The sequence below is a fragment of the Saccopteryx bilineata genome, chromosome 1, assembly GCF_036850765.1.
Source record: "Saccopteryx bilineata isolate mSacBil1 chromosome 1, mSacBil1_pri_phased_curated, whole genome shotgun sequence".
In the NCBI taxonomy this organism is placed as follows: Eukaryota; Metazoa; Chordata; class Mammalia; order Chiroptera; family Emballonuridae; genus Saccopteryx; species Saccopteryx bilineata.
The window spans coordinates 243,153,264-243,179,446 of NC_089490.1; the positions used below are offsets into that span (position 1 = coordinate 243,153,264).

A 26,183-nucleotide genomic window follows, 5' to 3' on the forward strand; every position below is an offset into this window, starting at 1 on the left:
AGGTAGCCTACTACATATATTGAGGAGAGCATGATTTGTTAAAATAAAATTTCTGCCCTAGCCAGTTGGCTCAGCAGTAGAGCATTGGCCTGGCATGCGGAAGTCCCAGGTTTGATTCCGGCCAAGGCACACAGGAGAAGCACCTATCTGCTTCTTCCCCCTTCCCCCCTCCTTTCTCTATATCTCTCTCTTCCCCCTTCGCAGCCAAGGCTCCACTGGAGCAAAGTTGGCCCAGGTGCTGAGGATGGCTCCATGGTCTCTGCCTCAGGCACTAGAATGGCTCAGTTTGCAACAGAACAATGCCCCAGATGGGCCGAGCATCGCCCCCTGGTGGGCATGCCAGGTGTATCCCAGTAGGACGCACTCGGGAGTCTTTCTGTTTGCCCCCCCACCCCTGCTTCCCACTTCAGGAAATAAGTAAATAAATAAATAAATAAATAAATAAATAAATAAATAAAATTCCCATAAAGACATCAACTATGCTTTCTTCTTTATTTAATTAGGTGAAGTTGTGAAGTGAACTTGAGTTCACATTATTTTTCCTCTTAGCTTTTTCTATTTTAAATGTGTTTTTCTGATTATGAAAATAGCACATATTAAATCTAAGAAATTGACAATGAAGTAAAGATTGTTAAAAAGGGTATCATATGTGATCACATCATCCATTGATTAGTCCCACATATAACAAATACATTAATAAATTTTGATGTTCAAGAAAATTGTTATATGGGTTAACATATAAAATGAAAGTATTGCAACTTTTATTTCAAATAAAAGTGTTTGTGTTCCTATTAGGAGAGGATATTGGTATTTTAAATCCAAAGAGATTGAAGACGGAGAATAAATGGGTATAACAGAGCGATTAAGTAATAAACCCTCCATGATAGCTATTTATCTTCATCTATAAGTGTAAGGAACATGCTGACCATTCAGACCACAGTCATCTTCCATTATTTGTGTATTTGGAGGAGAACAGAAAGGCCATTCAAATTAATAGATATCCCAGAAGTCCTCAGAATTGGCTTTGGAATCTATCGTTGTTCTCACACTTGAATAGAGATATAACTAATCTGGAAATTCACTTTAACAAATGAATGAAGCTGTGCCTCTGATGGCTTGTCTCTGAATGAGCTGCGGAGCTCATCTGTTCTTCCCTTTGGGACTGGGAATAGACTCGTGATCTGTCTTATAGATACAAAGGTTCAGTTCAGGCAGAGTTGCTCCTCTTTTTTTTTTTAACTTTTTTTTTTTTACTTTTTTCTTTTTTGTATTTTTCTGAAGCAGAGTTGCACCTCTTTAAAAGTTTTCTAGAAATGAGTCAAGCGTGTCCTTGCCCAGTTAGGATTATACAAGGAATGGTACACAGAGGGAACTTGAATTATCGGCAGGCAGTGCAAATTCCGTGTGAAAGTAAACTTGAAAGAAGACTATATTTGGCATTTATCTGCCTTCTATAATATAGTGAAATCTTTTTAATGTGTAGCACACAGGGATGGAAAAAAATAGGCTTTGAATTAACTAGCTTTCCATTATCTGATTTTTATTAAAGAGCAACCAGGCAACTTGTTGACCAGAGAATAGCAGTTGTTCTGAATTATGTATTATTTTGGATAAAGAGATGTCAGCTTAATGAAATTTTACTGTAATTTATTTCCTTGGGAAGATTAAACAATGCATTCTAGGTAGATCCTAATGAACATATTTATGTTTAATGCCATACGTATTTTCCCACAGCCAAATGGTGAGACAGTATACGTACAGAGTGTTTGCTCAGTTAGGGACAGAGAGGCAGGACATGTGAGCACTGGTTGTATCCTCATCTTCTGAGATTTATGAATATTTGATAAGAAACCTGGGAGTAAGTAGGAGATGGGAAGCATTTTAGTGTAAATCTGCCAATCTAGCACTTACGTAGTGATTTGCCTAGCACTGCCCTTTCCAGGGTCCAGAGCTAACTTCCAGCGTGGCCTTTAGGACAATATTTTACTGCCAAGGAGCACAGTGATCAGCCAGTACTGCTTCCTGTACAAGTATTTTCTTTAATCGCTGAGAAAAAGAGATGCCATTGTGCTACAATGAAAAACAATATTGCATGTTTGCCGCTTTCATGGTTTGGATTAGTAAACCCTTTATTGGGATTTCCTGAAGCAAGCAGTGTACCTACCAGAGTTCAGTTTAGATAGCAAATGGCATTCAGCTGGAGTCCCCTCCTGAGTCGGCTTCACAATGTCCAAGGTGGACTGCTTCCAGCCGGACTTGATGAAACTGCTTCTCAGGTCTCATTGAACCTCAAGGTACCATGCTATGGATATTCCGGGACAGTAGTTTTCAGGCTTTGGAGAATACAGTTGAGTGCTCACCTGTAGACACATGAGAGTGCAGAGTAAAGAAACCATCAGTTTCATGGTGCTTTAACTGTTAAAACATTTATGAAGTCTTAAAATGTTTTAGGTAGGGAAACATGAACTAGATTAGTGCTGATTCTTTGTGATTATTAAAAAAAATCATATGGTAAAATTCACCTCTTTTTAAAAGTATATACAGTTCTGTGCTTTTAAGCACATGTATACGTTCATTTAGCCAATGCCAACACAATCAGGATACCGAAGTTTCATCACCCCCAAAACACTGCTTTGTGTTATCCCTCATAGTTACACTTACCCCTCCCTGTTGCATTCACTGGTCTATTCTAGATCACTATGGTGTTGCCTTTTCAAGAATGTGTTGTAAGTGGACTCATATAGAATGTAACATTTTAAACCAACTTGTTTCTGCAGAATGAATGCCTTTGAGATTTGTCTGGTCATTTGTGTGAATCAATAGTTTGTTACATCTTATCTCTGAGTAGTTTTCCACTGTATAGCACAGTTTATCTGTTAAAGGACATTTGAGCCTGACCAGGCAGTGGCGCAGTGGATAGAGCGTCGGATTGGGATGCAGAGGACCCAGGTTCGAGACCCCGAGGTTGCCAACTTGAGCGCGAGCTCATCTGGTTTGAGCGAAAGCTCACCAGCTTGAACCCAAGGTCGCTGGCTCCAGCAAGGGGTTACTCGGTCTGCTGAAGGCCCGTGGTCAAAGCATATATGAGAAAGCAATCAATGAACAACCAACGTGTTGCAACACGCAACGAAAAACTAATGATTGATGCTTCTCATCTCTCTCCATTCCTATCTGTCTGTCCCTGTCTATCCCTCTCTCTAACTCACTCTCTGTCTCTGTAAAAAAATAAATAAGTAAATAAAAAAGTTTAGGACATTTGATTATTTCCAGTTTTTAGAGATTATGGATAGGACTGCTGTAAGCATTCATACATACTTTTTTGGTATGATCATAAGTGTTCATTTCTCTAGGGTAAACACCTAAGAGTACGCTGGCTGGGTCATATGGTGAGTGTGTTTATTTTAATAGGAGAACGCCAAGCCAGTCTTCAGAGAAGCAATACCATTTTCCATGCTCAAGAACAGTGTATGCATTTTCCATTTTCTCCACATCCTCACCAACATTTTTTGAATTGCTGGCACCTTGAACTTTATACATTCTAATATGTGTAGTGTAGTATATCATCATGGTTATAATTTGCATTTTTCTAATGGCTCATGATGTTGAATTTCTTCATGTGTTCATTTTCCATTTTTATATTGTGGTTGATAAAGTACCTATTCAAATTTTTTGACCACTTTAAAGTCAGGTCGTGGGTCTTCTTACTGTTAAATTTTATGTCCTTTATATATTCTAGATGCCAGGTTTTTTTGTTTGTTTTGTTTTTAGGATATATGATTAATATTTTCTCCTAATCTGTTGCTTGTTTTTTTTTAACTTTTTCTTAATAGTGTCTTTTATAAAGCAAAATATTTTAATTTTGATAAAGTCTAATTTATCAGTTGTTTTCTTTTATAGAATGTACTTTTGGTGTTGCATCTAAGAACTCCTGACGGACCCCAGGCCACACAGATTTTCTTCTTTCTTTTCTTCTAAAAGTTCTCTGTTTTACATTTAGGTGTGGTCTATTTTGAGCTAATTTTTTTGTGGAATAGAGGGAGAGACAGGTTGAGTTAAGGCCAGGACTAGGGTCAGGTTCAGCACAGAACTTAAGGATGTGCTGTAAAACTCAGTAATTAAGATAAATAACATCTTAATGTAACATTATATATATATATAAATTACTGTAAAAATTGTGATAAATAAATACCAATATTTTAAATAAAAATAGGATTCCAGCAGTGCTAGGCCAAGCTGTATTAAAGCCTGAAGCAAAAGAAAAAAATCAGTTGGTCTGATCCTGTCTCTATTTAAAATTTTGATACTTTGTTCATCACAGATTGAGGGGGTAGAGTAACAGAGTAGGGGACAAGGTGAGCTCACTTCTGCTTCAGTGATGCTTTGAATTCCCTACTAATTCCCCAACCCACCTATAGCACTCTTACTTTTCAAAGCCCTCAATTAGGTGGTCCATGCGTGTTGTCCAGGTGTTATAACTGCATTCAGAGGGAGACACTAAGTCAAATGCGTTTCCTCTATCTCACCTACAACCAGAAGGATTTTTTATATTTAAAAAAAATTACAACAGTGGTGGAAAACTTATAACGAAGTGGTACGGATTGCAGCAGACGTGCCTCGGAGGATGCTTCCACGGTTGCTGTACATTTGCAGGGACGTTCATATTGTAGGAAAGAAAGTAGCGTCACGGGTCCCAGCGGGAGCTTACTCTGGCGCATGCTCCCCTGATGTAACTACGCCGCAGGCAAAGCGGCTGGCTCTTCCTTCATTACCTGCCACCTGATATCTGGACTCCCTTCTCAGTTTCTCACTATTGTCTTCCGGAGTACCCGTTCTTGCTCACCTGAGAACTGTGGTTTACCTCTCCTGTGTGAAAATGAGACCTACTGTTAAGGAAGAGTTAACCTAAAGAGTTCATTCCTGTTTATGAAAGCCTTTACCTTCAGACCTTTTTTCTTTACTTTTAGCCTCACATTCTTAGAGCCCACATCCTTTTTGCTGGTCCTCATGGAGTTGGAGAACAGCTGGTCAGAATCCTGTGTTTCCCTGAAGATTATAAAGTTCTTGTTCAGTCTTCTCTCATCTAAGTGAACCACACTTAGTTGTTATTGTCATTTTTTTTTAACATTTCCCTGGAGGATGTTTTCTCAACACTCTATTATTGTCTTTGATATTCTCTTTCAGCCATTTATAGATTCTTAAGTGACGAAATTGGAATAAGTCTCCTCAATGCCATTTGGGGATTAAAAGCATTATATTCCCAATGCTTAGCATAATACATGGCACATAGTAGATGCTTAGTGAAAATGTATCTGTTGATTCTGCTTTACATTTTATTTTATTTTATTTTATTTTATTTTATTTTATTTTATTTTATTTTATTTTATTTTATTTTATTTTATTTTATTTTATAATAGTATGTCCTTATTGGGACTTACTGCAATGGCCTATCCCTATCATCCTCTCCTGTTTTTGATTTTGTTAATAGATTTTGTTTTTAAAGTTGGAATTTCAGAGTAGAAATGTTTTATTTCAGATTTGATGAAAGAAGTACACATTTTATTTTGTCTGCTTCTTTAAAACTTGAGGTGATCCTTCTTCAGTCTTACTAAAAAGAGCTGTGTTTCGAGTTCTATGGAGGAAACACAAATTTACTGTGGATGTTTAAAATATTGGTAATTTAAAACTCTAATGAATATAATTTGTTTTGGTGGTTACAGTGTTAATGAATATGATCTGTGCCCTGGATCTATTTTGTAGAACACCTTCTGCTTTGAAGTAAAAATTATTTGTTGGAATTTGTTACTGTATTTATGAGACGTTTAATCGTTGTTGTTCCTTAAAAGCGAAGACATTCTGATGCACTTATCACTTCATTTCTGGTCTCATCTCCAGTTCATTTTCAAAGAGCAACTGTATAAATTTATTTAAACCAACAGACTCTTAATTCAGGTGCAGTTATGTTGATTCTCTATCAACATTCTCTTCTTTGAAATCATGTTTACTGTAGGAATTCAGATTCAAGACTTAGAGTGCCATGTCTTTTTCCATAATCATCTATCTGACCGTGACCCCGTTTGCGGAGTGGCACTGGTGAAGTGCCTGCCACATGCCGCCTCCGCTTCCTGCTCCACTGAAGGCGGGAGAATGAGGATGGAAGGCGTGTCTGGTTTAACAGTTTGTCCATTTTCTAGTGTCATCTAACCCTATGACAAACTGTCTGTCCTAAGAGGCATTGACTACTTCTCGGTGCCAGTAGTTTGAAAGAAATGTTTTTTGTTTCCTATGTTACTTTCATAACCAGTCCTTAAGAGCAGTGGGAAAAGTCAGCATTTCCCTCATGATTAAACAGAAACTTTTCCCCCTTCTCCATACAAGAGTTTGATTTTATTTAATTGGTGTTTAAATGTATCTGTATTTCCTTATCTGGACATGATTGCCATGAAGAGCAACACTGAACAGAGAGTCAGGCCTGGATAACACAGCCCTGAAGGAGTAAACATATCTGACTCCATGAACTATCAAAACAAGAGAACTTGATTTTGTAGCTGTTTAAAGGTGTTCAAAATGAAACACTGTTCTTTACATAATGTATAAACATACAATACAATAATAACTGGTGCTTTCTTGTCTAAACCCAGCACCATATCATATCCCACTGATACAAGAACAAGTGAAGGACTCGATGTCTTGTAGAATTTTCTACCACAGATTTTCTTCTCCCAACCTGAGTTTGATGAATGATCTTTAGTAACAAGTTTTCCAGCTGTTCTATCAGAACTCTGGCCAGACTTTCACTATTATAGATAGTGTGGGGGGAAGAAAGAGGTCTGTAATTAACATATATCCCAGGGTAGTGTTTTTTTTCCTTCTTTGGAATGATAGATAATGCTGTGTCTTATATGAGGAGGGGTTGTGAGACCCCCCCAAGAGCTAAATAAAAGAGTATGATTTATAAAACATCTTTTCCTGTACTATGCTGTACATATCCTGAAGAGTTCATCTTTGAAGATTTAGCTTTTCCTGTATTTTTTTGGTTTTACCTACTTGATAATTTCCACGATCTGATCATGTATGTTTCTAATCTAGTAGTTAAGGATCTAATAGTTTTATTCTTTTTTTGTTTTGCTTTGTTTATTCATGTGAACAGAGGATTTATAGTTGTTATCGTTGTGCCCATCTCTAACTGTTGATGAATGAAGAAGGCTAACGTGGCCTGGGAGTGTGTGGATCGGATGGAGAGAGGTGACTGTAGGTAGTGCTGCCCACGCTTTCTAGCAGCCTTGCCTCCCAGATGGAGACTACATGGTACAAACAGATAAGGCTACTCTTTGCTGGGCGTGCCTTGCCTGAGGCTCCAGCACGCGGGGCCCTCTCAGGCCTCCGGGCACTCCATATCCAAGCACACCTGCACCCCGTCTGTGCCCACAGTGGGAAGCTCTGCTGGAATGCTGGGAAGGTCCTCCAGTAAGTGCTGCTTCTCTGTGGCCCTCTGTGGTCCAGCGCCCCTGGGGCACTTGCCTTGTGGGGCCACCACTCATGTTACTCACCCCGGAGACTCCGGCCTGTTTCCTGCTCCCAGACTGTCATCGATAAGAATAATTACTTGATTTTCTTCCATTATAATTGGTGCTTTCTTTGCCTTTATTTATGAGTCCTTCTCAAATAGCAGGATTGGACCAAACTGAAATTGAGTGTTTTGAATTAGATGAACAAAATTGTGTTTAATTTTCTTACCCAAGAGACTTTCCATTTTCTCTGAGAACTTTTTCTTGTGATGAAATTCTTTAGGCAAGTTTATTATCAGATACAGATGTGACTCATTTAGTGCCAAGGACAACTACCAGATTCCACATTTTTTGCTGCTTTAGTGGTTACCTTAATTTTAGAGCACAGGCTGCAATCACACTGATTTTAATACATGCATTTTCAGTGGACTTGATGGGGATTAATTTGATAATTCGATGACAATTTTAGGAAAGTGTAATCTGCATCTGTATCAAATATTTGTGGCCGGGTGAAGCCTCCCTTCTCCTTGTCCGATTTCTCTGCAGCAACCCCTACATTTCTCAAAGTGCTGTGGCATCTTTTCCCTTTGCACCCCTGCGCTTCTGCCTGGTTTATCAGAGAGAGAATCATCTGGGACAAGGGAGGGGGAAGACTGAGAAGATTTCCAGCTCAAAATGACAATTGCGACAAGTCTGGCCCTGTGATAGAACTTCCTTGGAGTCAGAGGTATGGGGAGGAGGAAGACAGGACAGGCGTGAGCTTGCTTAGAGAGAGGAGAAGAGCAGAGTAGAGAAAATGTCTTCAACCTTTTCCATTCAAGGGATGTCTTCGCGGAGGTGAGGTGGCTGTTGAAGGGCCTGATTCACAGATTTGCTTCCTGAACGTCAGAGGGATGAGGCCAAGCCCCGGGGCCTATGTATATGCCACAAAATAATCTAGATTTGGGGAAAGCAAGGTTTTGGGAGGAAATGACAGAGCCTGGAAAAGTTTAAAGAATTCCCATCTTACTCGTCTACCTCCCTGGCTCAAGATTTTAATATGGAAAGCAATTTTTCTTTCTCTGTGAAATAAAACTTATGAAACTTTTCTCCAGTACTTTTCCATTTTCATCTGAGTTCTCTCTAATGGTCTTGGACTCACGTCTTGCTCTGTATTCTTAGCCTTGGGGATCAACATGTGCACATGCCCATTCTGATGTATTGCATGGTCCTGAGGATGCTCATGGCCATGAGACTGCCTCTGTGCAAGCCTGCTGGATGATGTGGCAGGCTCCTTCACAGGCAGGCGCAAGGCTCTTCGTTCGAAAATTCTAAAAAACACCTGTTCTCCCAAGTACTCGCTGAGTTAGCTTATCCACTTTTGGACCTAATGACAAAGACAAAACAGGAGAAAACCAGAGGCAGTTTAGTTTACAGTGTGGGTCAGCAGCGGGAAGGGTCCGGAAATGGTGTTTTGCCATCATCATGTTTTAATATAAAATTATGAAGGGTGTTGGGCTTCCTTTAGCGTGTGAAGTAGAACAGGGGCGGTGTTGGATATGTACATCACAGACAGTTGAGATGTTACAGAAGCATTTCTTTCTTTTGTAATAACATTTGTGAACCGGGTAGTAGTGGCCTCTTTCCTTTATGATTTTAGTAATACCATCTGCTGTTGAACAGAAACTTGCAAAGACTTCTACTTCTGGGGTAGGTCAGTTTGTAAATGATATAAAATCTGTAACGTCCCTTTCTCTCCATCTTCTAAAATAGAATTTTGCATACTTTGGTCATATAAAAGAGGGAGCATTGGAGTTGGAAAAATTTCCCTGCTGTCCCAGCTGCTCTATGTATAAGGTTGTGACCTTGGGGAAGTTACCCACCCTCCTACAAACCTCATGTGTTGTTTTTTTTTCTTGTGAAATGGAAATAAGTTTACTAATTTTGTAGTATGGTTGTGAGGATTCAATTATTTTAAATAATGTCAAGTTCCAGATACCTAATGATTCCCTTCCCACCATGTCCTAAAATACACATTTTATTTCTCCCATTGGTTTCTTTTTCCCTCATTTGCTTCCGTGATTTCACTTATAATAAACCCGAAAACCACAGAAATAAATTATTTGAAATATTTTGTGGACTTTCCACTTTTGCTCAGGGGTAATTCCGAAATTCCTGTTTTGGAATTTTGACACTGCTCTTCACACACAGAGCTGTCTTCTTTCCCGGCCCTTTGGTCTCTGCAGAGAAGAAAGATCCCTGTGTTGAGCATATTCAAGTCTTGTAACTCCTCCTTGTCATCTTGCTTACGGTCCCCAGCTCCTGTTATTGTTTCTTCATGGCTGCTGCTAGAGCTAAGTGCTTTTCGGGCAGGCTGGGGTTACTGTGCACTGCCAACTTCTAATGTGAAAATAAAAGTAGGCTTTGGTTTAAAACACTAAACCTAATTTTATGCTAAAGTAGAGTTCAGCTTAGGCGACTAGGGGAAGCCATGAGTGGTCCCACATGTTTTGGTAAGATGCACTGGATTAAATTGATAAAATGTTTTATCCATTTGAGCAAATCAGCAAGTTAAAATATGCAGACTAATTTCAGAACCTAGTTCTTTGTACTACAGTGGTCTGCCATTTGAAACTCTTGATATAACGTGCAGGCTTTCGCTTTGATCTTTTTAGACATCGCGTGATTCAGATGTGCTCTCTTCATTTGCTGCATGGTTCAGTAAGTGTGTCGGTCTGAATGTGTCAAGAGCCCAGCCACAGAAGCACCTCTTCTAAGACAGCATATTCAAGTCTTGTAACTCCTCCTTGTCATCTTGCTTATGGTCCCCAGCTCCTGTTATTGTTTCTTCATGGCTGCTGCTAGAGCTAAGTGCTTTTCGGGCAGGCTGGGGTTACTGTGCACTGCCAACTTCTAATGTGAAAATAAAAGTAGGCTTTGGTTTAAGACAGAGGATGCAGGAAGTTGGGTGGATGGTTGATTGAATGAACGCACTCTTTCAAGTAGTTGCAGCTCATCTGTCTTTTGATAGTTCCTCGGGCTTCTAGCAGGCACGTGTCCCATTGTTTTAAAGTAAAGCCCAGTATGTGTGTTTGACAAGTTAGCAGCACGGCAGCCCTGCTTGCTCCCAGCCTTGCCGCCGTCTCAGAGATTGTTTGGTTTGGCAGATGGCCAGCTCTCTGCTATAAGATGCATTTCCCTGACAGGACAAAGTGTGGAGCCGCATTAGCTGCAAAGTTTATGAAGGTTAGCTAAACACACACAATAAATATTAATAAACAAAGAAGGCCCACCCACCTTTGACTTTGAATTCTGTTTCTCCATTCCATGTTTTGGAATTCCTGTAGTGTTTGATTAATAACCAGTCTTAGGGTAATTGAACCTCAAGTGTCCTTTGCTAAGTCAGACTGCTCAGAGAGCCCCTGTTGGCTGCACTGGTGACTCATTGTTACAGTGGATGGATGGAGCTCTGGAATGACTGTTTAGAGTGAGGGGTCTTACTTGCCTTCTTGCTTCTCTGGGAAAAAGGAGTGTAAATGTGCTTCTCCATGAAGAGCTAATGCTGACCAGCCATGTGTGTGCCAAAGAGCTTAGAGGGGAACGGTTGTGATCGGGTGGAGGTGCAGTGCCCAAGCTTGGACTCCCTGGAACATTGGTCTGTTCGCCTGGGCAGTTGCCTGTTTCCGATATTTACACCCTTGACATAGAGGGAGAGAGTAACTGTGACCTACTGCCCCTGGAAACTGCCTGTTTGGCCGAGTGTCTTAGAATTTACCAGGCTGACATTGTGGATCTTTTCCAATTCTGCACCTTGTTCACTTGAAAACATATCTGAGAACCAGTAATCTTAGACTGCTTAGCCAGACCTCCTAGAACCAAGGCAGAGAAATAACTTTAGTACTATGTCCTTAAGACTGTCCTAGGGCCATTTGTGAGTGGCTAGGATTTCTGAAGGCTCCTGAAAGCCCCTCTCACTACCTCTCTTGCTCTCTGGTCCGTGCATATTCCTCATTTTTGGACCACCGATGGAGAGAACTGACCCTATCGCAAGTGTAGGATACTTGAGTATAGTAATGGTCTGGAGGAATAAAGTAGTCCTCTTAGGTAGTAATATTTTAACTTGAAAATCACATCCAATTCCACTTAGCAGATCATCTATGTAGTTAGGCTTGGATGAACTATAACTTTTAATTCATTTCTTCAGCAAAAATTTATTAAGTACGAGATACTAATCTATGCACTTGGTATATATTGCTACACAAAGCAGACCAAGATCTCTGCCTCTACGGAACATATGTTCTAGACGGAAGGCAGGATGGTAAGCATAATTAACAGTAAATTATATATGATGTTAAAAGGTGATACAGACTGTGAAGAAAAAAAAGCAGAGTAATGGGAGTTGTGGGGAACAGTTTTATATAGGATGGTCTCCGTAGCAATGGCATTTAAACAAAGACTTAAAGGAGATGAATATTGACGTGGATGAACTTATTTGAGATATGGGTTATGAAGGTTTGTTTGTGACTCTTCTCATGTTTCCATACCTGGCCGTGACCATCTGGAAACTTCTAATGGTCTAGCAATGGTTCTCAAATTAGTGTCAGTAGAGTAGTATCTGCAAGTCAGGATTGGTTTTGCGGACTATAGATATTTTATATTTAATTCTACCTTACCAACCAGCATAGTTTTATTAGGAGAAAATGCATGCATTTTAAAATAGGTGCCACAAGCATATGTGTAAAGTAGTGACAACCCTCCCAAAAGCCAAACTGTATGTGATTTCTGATATTTCAGATTTTTCTGTTAAACAGTCACTCACTATTGAGTGTGTAAAAAAAACATTATATATCTTTAAGTACTTGCTTACAACATTAGGTAGCAGGCACCATAGATTTAAGAAGAATTGTGGAAAGAAAACCTAAATTATGAAAATCTACCATTTTAGCTATATTTCCCTTGTACCCACAGGGAAAACATAGCTGTTCTGACTTGATTTTCCTCAATAGACCGTCTCAACCCTCTTCCATGGTACAGAGCCTAAGAATCAGTCCTCTGGAGTATTGATTGTCAGACATGGGTTGGAAGTCCTACAGACTTCTCTACATTTTCTCCTTAGTTCCTCAGGAATCTCACAGAAGGATTAGTAGCCATTTAACTATGCATATTTTTTGCCAGTCCAATGAGAGCCAGAATTTCTATTAAAAGGGACCGCAGAGATTCCCAGATATTCTGTCTTAACAAACAAATGGGGTGGTTAGGGAGAAGAATCCAAACTTCAATCCATGGTAGATCTAGAAGACAGAAATTCCATGATTGTCATTTTATTATTAGACAGTAAAATGTCAGTATCTAATTGTCCCCTTCTTTCCTTAGTCTTCGTACATTGCTTGGTGCATGATTGGTTGTTAATAAACATTGAATAGCTGTTTCTTGTCCCATCACAGAGCTGCAGAACCTAGCATGTGGCATTTGTTCCTATCAAGTGCAGCTTTATCTTTTCCCCCTTAATTCTATCCCTGCCGTCTCTCCCACCGCTGCCCACTCACTGCAGACAAAAATTAAAAACAGGTGCAGTCCTCACTGAGAACGCGCTGTTCTTTTTGACCCCAGAGCACCACTCACTCCACTGAGCAGCGAATCCAGAGGATCAGAACTTCCAGCAAACCTCCTCTTAAACAGCTTTTCATTTAGGTTAATGTCAAGTCTTTGTACTCTGTATCTCTGCTTTACTTCTGCTGTTGTCCTGCTGGTTTATCTCATAGATAGGGAGGCATTCTTCAATGCCTGCAAATATGTGTTGTTCCTGAGAAAGGTTTATGAGAGTTGGATCTTTGCAAACTGAAAGCAATAGCCACCTGGCCTCAATCTGCTGTCTAGAGGGACATACTGTGTATGTAAAAGCACAAAACACCGAGATCTAAATCTGCTTCAAAAGTGGCAGACTTGAGTTCCGTGCGCTGAGCGCTGCACAAGGCCAGTCTCTGGTGGGGCTGGGGAAGCCTAACGCTGTGCTCACAAGGCTTTCAGGAACAGAGAGGAAGAATGGTAGCAAGGGAATGTCTTTTTATTTTTATAGGTGTCACACAGAGAGTAAGTGATGGTAAGGCACTTAACCTGAGGAATATGACCATCTGGTTTAGAAGAAAATGTCCTAAAAGTTACAGAGGCGGCCGTTGGGTGGATAGGCAGTTTAGTGAACTGGCCGTCAGAGTGCGGCAGGCTTTCTTCCCCTGGAGTTGGCCTCTGTTGTTGATCACCATGCCTTTCCTTTTCAGAGCGTGGTCCGCTGCCTCTGGCATCCGAAGCTGAACCAGATCATGGTGGGAACGGGAAACGGACTGGCCAAAGTCTATTACGACCCCAACAAGAGTCAGAGGTACCCAGGAGCATCGCCTGTTATAGATGGATGACAGCTGCTGGGAATGGGGCCTTGTTTCCACCCTGCTCTCATTTATCTCCTCCTTTGATGGGGACCAACCCTTTTAGACAATGCAGCTGGCACAGGGTAAAGCCTCAAACTTTTAGCATTGTGCTTTAAAGAGGATCTGGATGTCACCCTTGATCCATACAGAATTCAAAGTGAAAGTTTCCTGGGACTTTGCAGCTCTTTAGCAGAAATGTTGTGTGCAAGGTGTGTGTGGGGGAGCCCTGCCCACTGAGCATACCACCCTGGACAGTGGCATTAGCAGCGGTGTATCCCGGGGATTATTAGCAAAGCAGGGAAAGACCCCTTACAGGAAGCGGGCACGGCAAGTCTGTTTTGTTCCCGTTCTGTCTGGCCTTTTATCAGGTACAGGACTGGGTGCTTGCCAGGGTGGTTCTCTGCTGGCAGGAAGGGAAGGTACAGACACTCTCCCACCCAACCCTGTGCCCATCCCAAGTGCCACATGTAAGCACTCCAGTGCATTCAGAGAACTTCACTAGAAGCTCAGTCGGTCCATCAGTTACTCCCATTGTCCTTGGGCTCCGAGGTGGACGTGGGTGGACATGGGAAAGGATGGTTTTATTTCTTTCTGTTAGGGTGCAGTGATTGAATAGGGCTTTCTTTAGAGTAAGACTTTGTTAGCTAGTATTAAAACTCACAAGCTAATTTCACTGGAATTGCCCCATAAACCTGCTTTGAGGCCCCACATCCTTAGGGCAAAATGAAACCTCTGCTTTCTTAATGAATATTCATTGACCATCATTTGGCTCTGAATGAAAGTGTACAGTCCTGTCTTTCTTCAGAACTTTCTAGACTACGGTTGGAACCCTTGTCCTATAAAATAAGGTTATATATTGTGGTATTTAAGAACAAATAAGACTTTGTTTTTCAATAAAGAAACTGAAAATGCTAATATAATGAGGATGAGAGGGGGTCCATTCCACTTGAGGACACGATGAACCCCATCTGATAGCGCCCATTTAGAAAGCACTATCTTTGAACTCTTTCAGAACTGTGCTTATTTTTCTTTGCTTCTCCTGAATGGGCTAGCTCGTATTGCTAAGGAGAGGTGAGTGGTTTCAGCACACTTTCGGCTAATCCCACGCATTCTTGGGCCGTAGCTCCCTGGCAACACCGCCAAGCTGGCTCAGCTCCAGACACTGGACTCTTGTGTTTGAGATGTGGACACATGCTTCTTGGGGTCTAGACCACCCAGGTCGCTTTCATCTGGGACATAAATGAAGATTTGAAACCTCTGACCATTAGGGTGAAAAGGTTTATTAATTTTATTAATATCTCCTTATGATTTTAAGTTATTGCTATGCATTTTTTAAACCTGCCTTCTGCCGCCCCTTCGCTCGGCAGTAGACGGTAGACACTGACTGGCGGGCTTGCTTTCCCACCTGGCTGCTCTCATGTCACGGAGGGCCCCGTCTGGGCCATCCCCGAGAAGGTCAAAGACTTGGTGAGATGCTGTGTGCAGAGTGTGGTCCTGAAAGTCCCTGATGCTCTCAACATAGACCAAATAAAGAAAATAATATGCTTTTACCCTCCTCAGGGGAGCAAAGCTCTGCGTGGTTAAAACGCAGCGGAAGGCGAAACAAGCCGAGACACTCACCCAGGACTACATCATCACCCGTGAGTGATTCGCATCGTCCTCACCTTACAGCTCTCTCTGGCCCTCGTGTGCTGCTGCTGACTTGCTGGCTCTAGAGACGGGACAGTCCTCCGAGCTCAGGCGTGTCTCACAGGCTGTCCCATTCATGTGGACAGGGCTGCGAGCCGTGTAATAGCCCCATAGCTTCTGTGACTCATAACGGAGACAGAGCTGTTCCATGTAGCTTTCAATCCCAAACGGAAAAGCCTGTTTGAGTTTAATGCATGACTCCATAGCAGCCTTTTAAAGAATAACAATCTGTTCTAAGAATAAACAAGAAAGGGTGCTTGTCTCAGAATCAGGGGAGCAGGAGGTGCCTCGTTCAGTGACTGACTGGCGGTGTGATGCTGGACAGCGAAGCTGTATCAGGAGAGGGAGGAGACTACATGAAGGCTGTCCCTCACGTCCCCCTGAAATTGTGACCATGAGGTAGACTGACCCGGGGGACATTTAGCTATAAGAGTAACTGCCTGGGGTATGATCAGAAATCTTACCAGGACACAGCAGCTTCTCTGGGTATATCACATGACCTTGTTAACCTGGCAGATTCCTGTTTCCCCAGAGCCTCCGTCTCAGGCGGCTCACAGGTAGTGCGAGGGAGGAAATTTTGGACGCTCCAGCGATTGTCATCAGCAGGTGCCCCTGCGGACTTCCTCAGTGTCTCAGTCCAAGGTCTAGGGGGCGCTGTACTGCTGGGTTTCCTCCCGGATGGTGGGTCTCCTATAAGACCAACTCCCTTGGAACTGAGGCTAGCAAAGAGATCCCATGACCCTTTTTGCAAGAGTAGAAGCGTTCGAGTCGGTGCCATCACCAGCCTGGCTCATGTAATTACACGCGGCCTACTTGAATTCCTCCAGTCGTTTGAAGTGAAAAGCTATTTTTCCCCCTCCTAAAAATACTGTTGTGTCGTGTTGCCTGACAGGGTGACGGGTGGCTGTGTTTTTTAGCTCCCCTGACTCGAGGCGGGCATGTTTCCCTGGTGCGTGACATGGTCCTGGCCCAGGCTGGCTGGTGGGGGTAGAGGGCAGGGGCTATGGGAAGCATTCTGGAGGCTGTATAGACATTTCTGTCATTCACGTTATTGTAAGTTTCTGGTAAATCCCTGTTACTCCTTCATGTGCTGTCTCAGTCTTCTGGGAGGAGTTTCTCTTTTAAAGGAGGTTTTAATCTGCACATAAGCATCCAAAGAAGTTATTTGGGTGCTTTTTTTTTTTTTTTGGTGTAAAAAATTATTTAATTCCCTCCCCCATCAATCTTTTCCTTCTCCACTGGAATATCAGTTTCCCTTTTAAATTCGTGAGCTCCTTTATATTCTGAAATTTAATTCCAACACTGAGTAAACAAGCAACATAACTGGACAAGTGCTGCTTTGATTTTTATCATTTTGTTTTGTCCACCACACGGCAGTAGGAGCAAGTCCCCGTCAAGTCCCCTCATGAGGAGATGGAGGCACTCTGTGCATCGGGCAACCTTTATCCCAGTTTCAGTGGCCCAAGGGCCCCTCCCTTCCGCTTACTCAGTGTTGTCCTCTCCTCCCGAGAGATGGTCACATTTCAGAAATGTGTGAAGTGATTCCAGTGTTTGCAAGGCATCTGAGGAGGCCTCAGGGCTAATGGGCAGCCTGTCGGCGGCGTTCTCCACGTTTGGGTCCTATATGGAAAAAATAAGGGGCCATCCCCTCTGATGTTTCTTCTCAAAACCACAGACACTGAGTTGAGCTGCCCCTCAGGGCTTGGGAGATGCATGGCCTCAGCAGTGTCACCATGACAGGGCCTGACAGTGTTTCCTGAGAGCCCCTGGCTGCCAGGAGAAGTGAACAATGAGTCTGGCCTCACACAGAACTGGCTAATTGGTTACAGTCAGACTGGCTTTTATTATTAGGGGAAGGCTGTCATTATGACTTCCATCTCATCTTGCAGTTAGTCATGCGTTAGCTATGTTTGTGGATGGGAGGGTTATGATTATAATGAAGTTTCTGAAACGTGACTTCCCGCAGCGCACGCCTTGCCCATGTTCCGCGAGCCCCGGCAGCGGAGCACCCGGAAGCAGCTGGAGAAGGACAGGCTGGACCCCCTGAAGTCGCACAAGCCCGAGCCTCCTGTCGCCGGCCCAGGTGACGTGATCTAGCCAGTGCCCTGCAAAGGGGGCCAGGGGCAGCATGGGGGGAACTGATCTAGCATTGGGGCGATCTTTTGGGCCTGGATGCGTCTTTGTCTTCAGAGAGGTTTACCTAAATCGGTGTTTTCAAGACATTTTCTTTTAGCACCAGAAGTTTTTGCTTAAATATATGATGCGGAATTATAGTGCGTATGGCTGGTAAAACAGAGCTGTGGTTCTGATGCAGAGAGGCGTCCTGGGGCCCGTCTGCTCGGCTTCTGTAGGTGAGCCCGATGGGGCCCTGGGTGGGACGCTGTGCCCCCGGAGCCACTGGTAAACCATGGCCCTAAGTGTTGGCTCAGTGTGACACTGGGTACTTGGACCAGGATCCAGATTGGGTTAGGTTTCCCACAGGCAGAACATGGCCCTCGCTTAGAGCTGTGTGGGTAAAATGGAGTGGCCCATTGCCCTAAAGAGGAATAAAAGTCCCTAGAGTTTTCCCCAAAGTCTGGACCAGCAGAAGGCAAAGCAGCGTTGGCTGCAGGACAGCACGTACTTCTACCCAGGGCCCATACTTTCTGTCATCACCTGTGCAGTTTTCTTTTGTCTGGGGCTCACGAGCCTACAGCCTGTGACCTGTTTCTTCATCCATCCGAACCTGAGTTCTGGGCCCACATCTGTTTGACCGTTATCATGAAAACCATGTCACATGCCAATCCTTTTTTTTTTTTTTTTAACATTTTCTGTGCTGCCATCCTAATCAAAGTTTCTAAATAATACTCTGGCCTGGATCACTGAAAGCCCTTCTAAGTAGGCACCTTGCCTCGACTCACGCCCCTCCCCACCCGGCCCGCATGTGTCTGACACAGCTTCTGTTCCCAGCTCCCTTGAGTTCCTAGCGCTCCTGCCCCAATCTTCACAGCTCCCCAGTGTCGGGTTGTGTTTCCGGAGTTCTCTACAGTCCAACTCTGACCACTTCTGAGCTCTACTCCTCACTTCTCTCCTACTCGGACTGCTGATGTGACTGCTGGTTCAGTCCTGCCCCCAAATGCCCATTGAGTTTTCCTTTCTGTATGTTTGTACTTCAGTTGTCTGCTCATTGAACATAACCTTCTCTCTCTTGTGAGCTTTCCCGGGTTGGATTCATCTCTTCTTTCTAAAGACCCCTCTGCCCCCACAACCTCAGCCTGAAGAGCTGGCCCCTTCCTCTGAGTGCTGTGATAATTGCTGGTCATATAAATTCTTTGGCAATTAATTATTATTACTGCCTTAATTGGTCTCTTCATACTTTTATAAAATTAATCTTTTAGTGCTGTTCGGCTTTTCATATTTTTTTCATTTTTTTCATTTTCCTAAAAGTTCATTCAGTTTTGAATACCAGGTGTGCTGGGGACTCACTGGGGAATAAAGCACTGCCCTTGTGAAGCTTTTTGTCCGCTAGCGCAATGGCGGCACAGTGAATGGCGTGAATCGGTGTGTTCAGCTCATTTGTTTTCTCTCCTACAAAGCACTTGGAAGGCCATAAGCCCTCACACAGAATGACATAACAAAAATGTCTCTATCTAAAAATGTTACGGGGAAGTTGAGGTGTAGCGAGTTCCTACTTTGGCTGTGATTATCATAAATGAAAGCTGAGGGGAGGATACTCAAGTACTCCTGAGGTTTGTGTGCTTCAAACAAGTCTGAAGGAGCCCCAGTCCCAGCGTGCTCAAGATCGTGATCCCGTAGGGGATGACCCTGCTTGGGCGGACCTGGAGCCCTGGGCCCACCCTGGCAGCCCTTCACCCGGCCACCTTGGACGCAGCGCTGAGGGCTTCCAACGTAGCCAGAGAAACAGGGTGTGCACGGGGTGTGCACTGTATTGTCGTGCTCTTTCTGTGTCTGACTTGGGATTTTTCCTTTGAACCAGGTCGTGGCGGCCGGGTTGGCACCCATGGGGGCACTCTGTCGTCATACATCGTGAAGAACATTGCTTTGGATAAAACCGATGACAGCAACCCCCGGGAGGCCATTTTGCGCCATGCCAAAGCAGCTGAAGACAACCCGTATTGGGTTTCCCCAGCGTATTCCAAGTAAGGAAACGGCCTTTAAAATGCAAAAGTTACTATGTTTAATGAGTTGAGAAGATTGTAAGAGTGGCTGCTTTGAGGTTCTAACTTCTCCATTTTTGGGGGTCTTATTCTTGAGCATGAAAAAGAGGCCAGGTATCCTTAGTTCTGAAACCCGTGCATTTGTTTTTATCTAGGACTCACAGTGGTGAATTTACAAACTTGGCCAGTTCCACCAGAGTACCAGCCTAGTGTAAACCCATTAATTATGTGTAGCTCCTTCTACCTATGATAAAAGAAAAATCACTGCATTATCTTAGTTAAGCAGGGCTAAAGCACCTGAGGGAGGAGTATGTGGGTCTGTTATTAAGACTAACTTTTATATAGAGAGCTGAACATGTAGGTCACACTCACGTAGGCAGAAGAGAGCCTGCCTGCTCAGGTTCTCGTAATGTTTGACATGGGTGAACATGTAGTGGCTCTGAAGGCAGCTAAACCAGATACCTTAGGGGTTTTACATTTTTTAAGCTAATTTTAGACTTACAGAAAAGTTACAAGAACAGTACAGAGAATTCATATATACTGTTCGCCCAAGTCCTCTAACATTAACAGCTTCCATAACCATGTTAATTAGCAACAATACAAAGTTAGCATTGGTACAATACTGCCAACTAAGCTACAGACCTTATTTGATTTCCTCAGGTGTTCCACTAATACCCTTTCTCTTCCTCCTCCTGCATGACTTTTACACTTTTTGTCAACACCAGTCTCTTATTATGTCAGTTTGTCCACTGTTTTCTCATGACTGGAATGGAACTCTGCATTTTGGCAAAAACAACACAAGGGTTATGTATCCTTCTCAGTGCATGATACCAAGGACTTCATCTCACTGTGTGTTACGACAGGTGATGCTGACTTTGGTCACTTGGTTACAGTACTGTGTCTGCTACATTTCTCCACTGTAAAGTTACTATCATTACATTTTGAATTAATGCATTTCCTGGGGTGATATTGTAAATCTCTGCAAAACCTGTCTCTCCTTAAACTTTATTATTATTAATTTTAATGGGGTGACATTGCTTAATTAGGGTACATAGATTTAGAGAAAAGATCTCCAGGTTATTTTGACATTTGATTATGTTGTATACCCTTCACCCAAAGTCAAATTGACTTCTGTCACCTTCTATTTGGTTTTCTTTGTGCTCCTCCCCTCCCCCCCCTACCCCTCCCTCTTCTTCCTTCCCCTCCTCCTGGTAACCACCACACTCTTGTTCATGTCCCTGAGTCTTATTTTTGTGTCCCACCTATGTATGAAATCATATATTTCTTAGTTTTTTCTGATTTACTTATTTCACTCAGTATAATGTTATCTAGGTCCATCCATGTTGTTGATATTTTCAAACAACAGCACAAATAAGGGCCTAATATCCAAAATATACAAAGAACTCATAAAACTCTACAACAAACAAGCAAACAATCCAATAACAAAAAGGGAAGAGGACATGAACAGACACTTCTCCCAGGAAGAAATATAAATGGCCAACAGATATATGAAAAGATGCTCATCTTCATTAGCTATTAGAGAAATTCAAATCAAAACTACAATGAGATACCATCTCACACCTGTTAGATTAGCTATTATCAAGACAGGTAATAACAAGTGTTGGAGAGGCTGTGGAGAAAAAGGAACCCTCATCCACTATTGGTGGGAATGTAAAATAGTACAACCACTATGGAAGAAAGTATGGTGGTTCCTAAAAAAATTAAGACTAGAACTACCTTATGACCCAGCAATCCCTTCACTGGGAATAAACCCCCATAACTCAAAAACACTGGTATGTAAAGACACATGCAGCCCCATGTTCATTGCAGCATTGTTTACAGTGGCCAAGACATGGAAATAACCAAAAATCCCTCCAATAGAAGATTGGATAAAGAATATGTGGCACATATACACTATGGAATACTACTCAGCCATAAGAAATGATGACATCAGATCATTTACCACAGGGATGGTCCTTAAACTTTTTAAATTTTGTCATCCGTAGATGTGTTTGCCTGCAACAGTTATTCCTGCAGTGCTTGCCGAAGGCTGATTCTCTGTTTCCCTCTTTTCTTCTGCATTGATTAATGCAATGTCACTAAAAGGAAGAATTGTCCCTTCCACATTTATTCATTTTTCAAGTATTTTTTGTATTCGTATGGACTTTCAGATGCTCTATTTTATGGGTTAATCCAGTCCCATCATTATGTAATTTGTGGCTCTGTTGTTCCAGCGTTGGCCAGTGGCGTCTCCTTCAGACAGGCCCCGTCTGCCTACAAGCAACTCCCTGTGTGTTTTCTTAGCACTTCCTCATTTTCTTGCACCGCAAGGTGCTCCAGGCTCATCTTCATTTTTTTTGACTTAGTCTTAGAAGCAACCACTTTTCCAAAGAGCCCTGGTTCCTTTGGTTGGAGAATGATGTTTAGAAACCAAGAGGTTGGTGCTGGTCACGCTCATTGGTACTGAAATGTCATGGCTCCTAGATCTCAGCTGGCAAAGCTGGAAGTCCATGTATGTACACTGACCTGTGCATGTGCACACATTTGTGTTTTTGTGTATAGCTGTTTGTATTTTAAAACCATGAGTGTGAGCTGATGCCTCTGATTTCAATTCTGTACCACAGGGTTCATTAACCTTTCCCCCTTTCTCTATTTGTAACTTCTTTCTCAATGGTAAGAAATCCAGCTCTCAGTTTCTACAATACTATATTTATTTGTTCAGTTCTGGTGCAAATATACAGCAGTGTCAGAATTGCTCACCCCCCAGTGAGAAGCAAGTCCCGTGACTAGATTACAGTGTGTGTGTACAGTTCTTTCTTTTTAAACCTTACAGTATGGAGTCAAGATACAGTTTTCCAAAGTTACTTAGTTTAGATCTTTTCTTTTCCACTCCTATCCATGTGGTTATGCTATTCATTAGAAATAGTTAATGCTCATTTGTTAGTGTTTTTAATTCATGCTCTGTGTTTCCCCACATTTTGTTATATTTTTAGGGTGTGTATATAGAGTATGTGAAATATTATTGTGATGCTAGGAGTCAGGACTTTAAAAGAGGTATACTCACTACCTCTTCATCCCTGCTCCCTGTTCCAATAACCCCCCTTATTTCAGTCCTTTTCCCACCCTTACCCTGTAGGTAACCAGTCTCTCTAGTTCCTGGCTCATTTTTCTTATATTTCTATTACACAGATGAGCGGAGATATATATATATATCTCCTTTCTTGCATTGAGGGTAGAATGGTATCAATACTCATTGGGGTTTTGTTTTTTTCTTAGCAGTATGCCCTATAAATAGAGTTTATCCCATTCTTTGTCATAGCTGCATAGTACTCCATTATATGGATGTTCCATGATTTATTTAACCACTTTTCTATGTATAGGTATCCAAGTTGTTCCCATTATTTTGCAATTACTAACAATGCCTCAGTGAGTAAATTTATTCATGTATATTTTTGTATTGTTGGAAGTGCATTTAGTTTTTTCCTGATGTGTTTATGTACTGCTAAAGCTTTCTCTTCAATTATAAGAAAGCTAAATCCTGGGTCCTGGCCAGTTGGCTCAGTGGTAGAGCGTTGGCCTGGTGTGCAGGAGTCCCAAGTTCGATTCCCAGCCAGGGAACACAGGAGAAGCGCCCATCTGCTTCTCCACCCCTCCCCCTCTCCTTCCTCTCTGTTTCTCTCTTCCCCTCCCTCAGCCAAGGCTCCATTGGAACAAAGTTGGCCTGGGCACTGGGGATGGCTCTATGGCCTCTGCCTCAGGCGCTAGAATGGCTCTGGTTGCAACAGAGCAACACCGCAGATGGGCAAGAGCATCGTCCCCTGGTGGGCATGCCGGGTGGATCCTGGTCGGGCGCATGCGGGAGTCTGTCTGACTGCCTCCCTGTTTCCAACTTCAGGGGGAAAAAAAAAAGAAAGCTAAACCCTGATCACTTTTCAGCATATTAGTTTGCTGGGGAAAAATCTCTTATGAGCCAGCTGAACTTACATGTAGCACTAATATCAGTCCCATATTGACTAATTATGGTGAGCTACTTTGCATAAAAGAAAAGCACATCATCTTAGCTTGTATTCCTTAGAAACAAACCCTGAGATAAAAGACTCTTACAAAGGCAATTTATTAGAAAGCATTCCCAGAAAAACCAGTAGGGGAGTGGAGAAGTGTAGTGAAGCCCAGTGAAGGTATACCAAAGCCAAGCAGAGTTCCAGGAAGGACCACTGACTCCATCCCATAGGGCGATCCTGGATGCCCTGGTCTGAGGCACAGGAACTGCAGTGTTTGTGCTCCAGTATCTGCTGGTCACTGGTAATGGCTGGAGATGGGACTGAGGAGATATTCCCAGGTACTCCCAGATGTCCAGGGCTTTAGCTACCTGCCGACAGCTCTCTGTGATAATGTTGTGAGCGAAAGCCCCTGAAAAGCAATGCTAAGGGGATTCGGGGGCTCTGGGTACACTGTGTCCCCTGCTGCACATGCTGTGGCAGGACATTCCTGACTGGGTGATGTCCGTGGCGCCTGTTCACCCAATGTATTGACTGGACAGCACAGATGCAACATCTCTGAGCAATCGCTGGATAGCGTTACAATAGCCAAGAGGGTCATATCAAGGCTGACCAGCTAAACAGTGCATTTAGCCTTCATTTGTATGGAATTCGTGTGTGTGTAGGCTATATTGCCGCATCATTGGTGGTCAGATAAGCTTATAGATTATGCCTCTGTGGACACTTCTGTTTTTAATGGAGTGGTTATTTTCTATTATTAGAATATTTTTTTAATTAAAAAAAAACACTTGTTTAGAAACATACCAAAAATTAGCTAAGGAGAGTAAACAGAACCATGGTTTAAAATTTTCTAAACATACAATATATAATTCATAGGAAGACGGTGTCAGTGACCTAACTTCCTAGTGAAGAACAGGAGACACTAAGAAAATAACTTTATGGCCTGCTGGATGGCAATCATTGCTAGAATCAGGCCAGGAAGCTCCCTTAGAAGTCCCAGGTTATTGTTCTCACCTCTAACAACTAATTACTTTGATTAAGGGTCAGTGTTCAGGTTCATATGTGATTTTCGTGTAATACATTTTAAGTAATACATGCACGTGGTGGGAAGAAACCCAGCAATGCTAAAGGGTAGACAGTGGACATTTCAAAGCCTCCCTTTCTTCCCTTGTCCTGCTTCGGGGCACCCACCACCGGCAGGGTCTCGTGCTTCGTCCCAGAGACAGTCCAGGAGAAAACGGGCAGATGTGTGTATGGATGCACTCATTATTTTGAAACATGGGTATGTAGCATGTTTTCCAAGCTCGGTTTTTTTGTTGGGGTTGTTTTTTCGCTTTATTTTTTTACTTAAGAGATTGGACTAGATCAAGCCATATGTATTTACATCATTCCTTATACTTTCTTGATGTTTTCCACTGATGGATATACCTTTCCCAGACGAGATCCCATTGAAAGATGTTTACATTGTTTTCAGTCTTTTGCTTTCATAAACAATACTGGCATTAACATCATTGGACATACATATTTGCCCACATGTGCAAAACTTCTATAAATAGAATTGCCAAGTCAAAGGGTATTTGTGTTTTAAATTCATATAGCTAGTGCCCAGTTTTTCAGACTGTACAGCCAACTTACCCGATGTGTGACTGCCCCCTTCCCCTCATCCTCGCTGAGAAAGTATTTGCTTTTATCTTTGCTGACCTTGTAGGTGGAAACTTGTATTCCATTGTAGCTACACTTACATTTTTACATTGTGAAGCATGTTTTCATATGTTAAAATCCTTTTTTTCTTGCAAACTTTCTATTCATATCTTTTGCCCCTTGGTCTATTGGTTGATCTTTATCTTATTGATCTGTAAGAATTCTTTATAGTAAGGATCTTAATCCTTTGTATGTCACATATTGAAAATATTTCTCTTGGTCAGTCATTTTAATTTTACTTTGTTTAAGGCATTTTTTCTATGTGAAAAGAATTTTATTTTAATGTCAGTTTTAGAATTTTTTTCTCTCTTAGGTTTTGTTTTAGTTAGGAAGACTTCCACTAAGATTATTAAAAAAAAAATTTTTTTTTACCTTTTGACTCCCATAACCCAATTTCTTCCTCCTCTTCCATACCCCCTCCTCTATAACCACCCTTTATGTTCTCTGTAGCTATTTATTTTGGGAGTTCCACATCTAAGAGAGATCATATAGTATTTGTCTTTCTCTGACTCATTTCACTTCACAAGATTATTCTTTAAATTCCCCATTCTATTAATGCTCTCTTTAAGAGTCAAATCTTTGATTCACCTGGAATTACTTGAGTGATGTGGGTATATTCATGTGCTATGGCCACCTCAACAAGTTACCACAACCTGGTGGCTTCAAAAGATAGCGTTGTCTGGAAGCCAGGAGTCTGAAACTGAGACATTAGCCAGAGCCTTTGCCCCATAC

General features: G+C 42.2%; 1 protein-coding gene across 1 annotated transcript in view; it reads left to right on the forward strand.

Moving 5' to 3' along the window:
• WDR70 (WD repeat domain 70) overlaps positions 1-26,183 on the forward strand; it is a 306,182-nt gene that overhangs the window by 269,478 nt on the left and 10,521 nt on the right. Inside the window, exons 14-17 of the mRNA XM_066239985.1 lie at positions 13,760-13,860; positions 15,467-15,546; positions 17,562-17,678; positions 19,572-19,734. Coding sequence (XP_066096082.1) covers positions 13,760-13,860; positions 15,467-15,546; positions 17,562-17,678; positions 19,572-19,734 — 461 coding nt within the window. The remainder of the gene's footprint in view (positions 1-13,759; positions 13,861-15,466; positions 15,547-17,561; positions 17,679-19,571; positions 19,735-26,183) is intronic.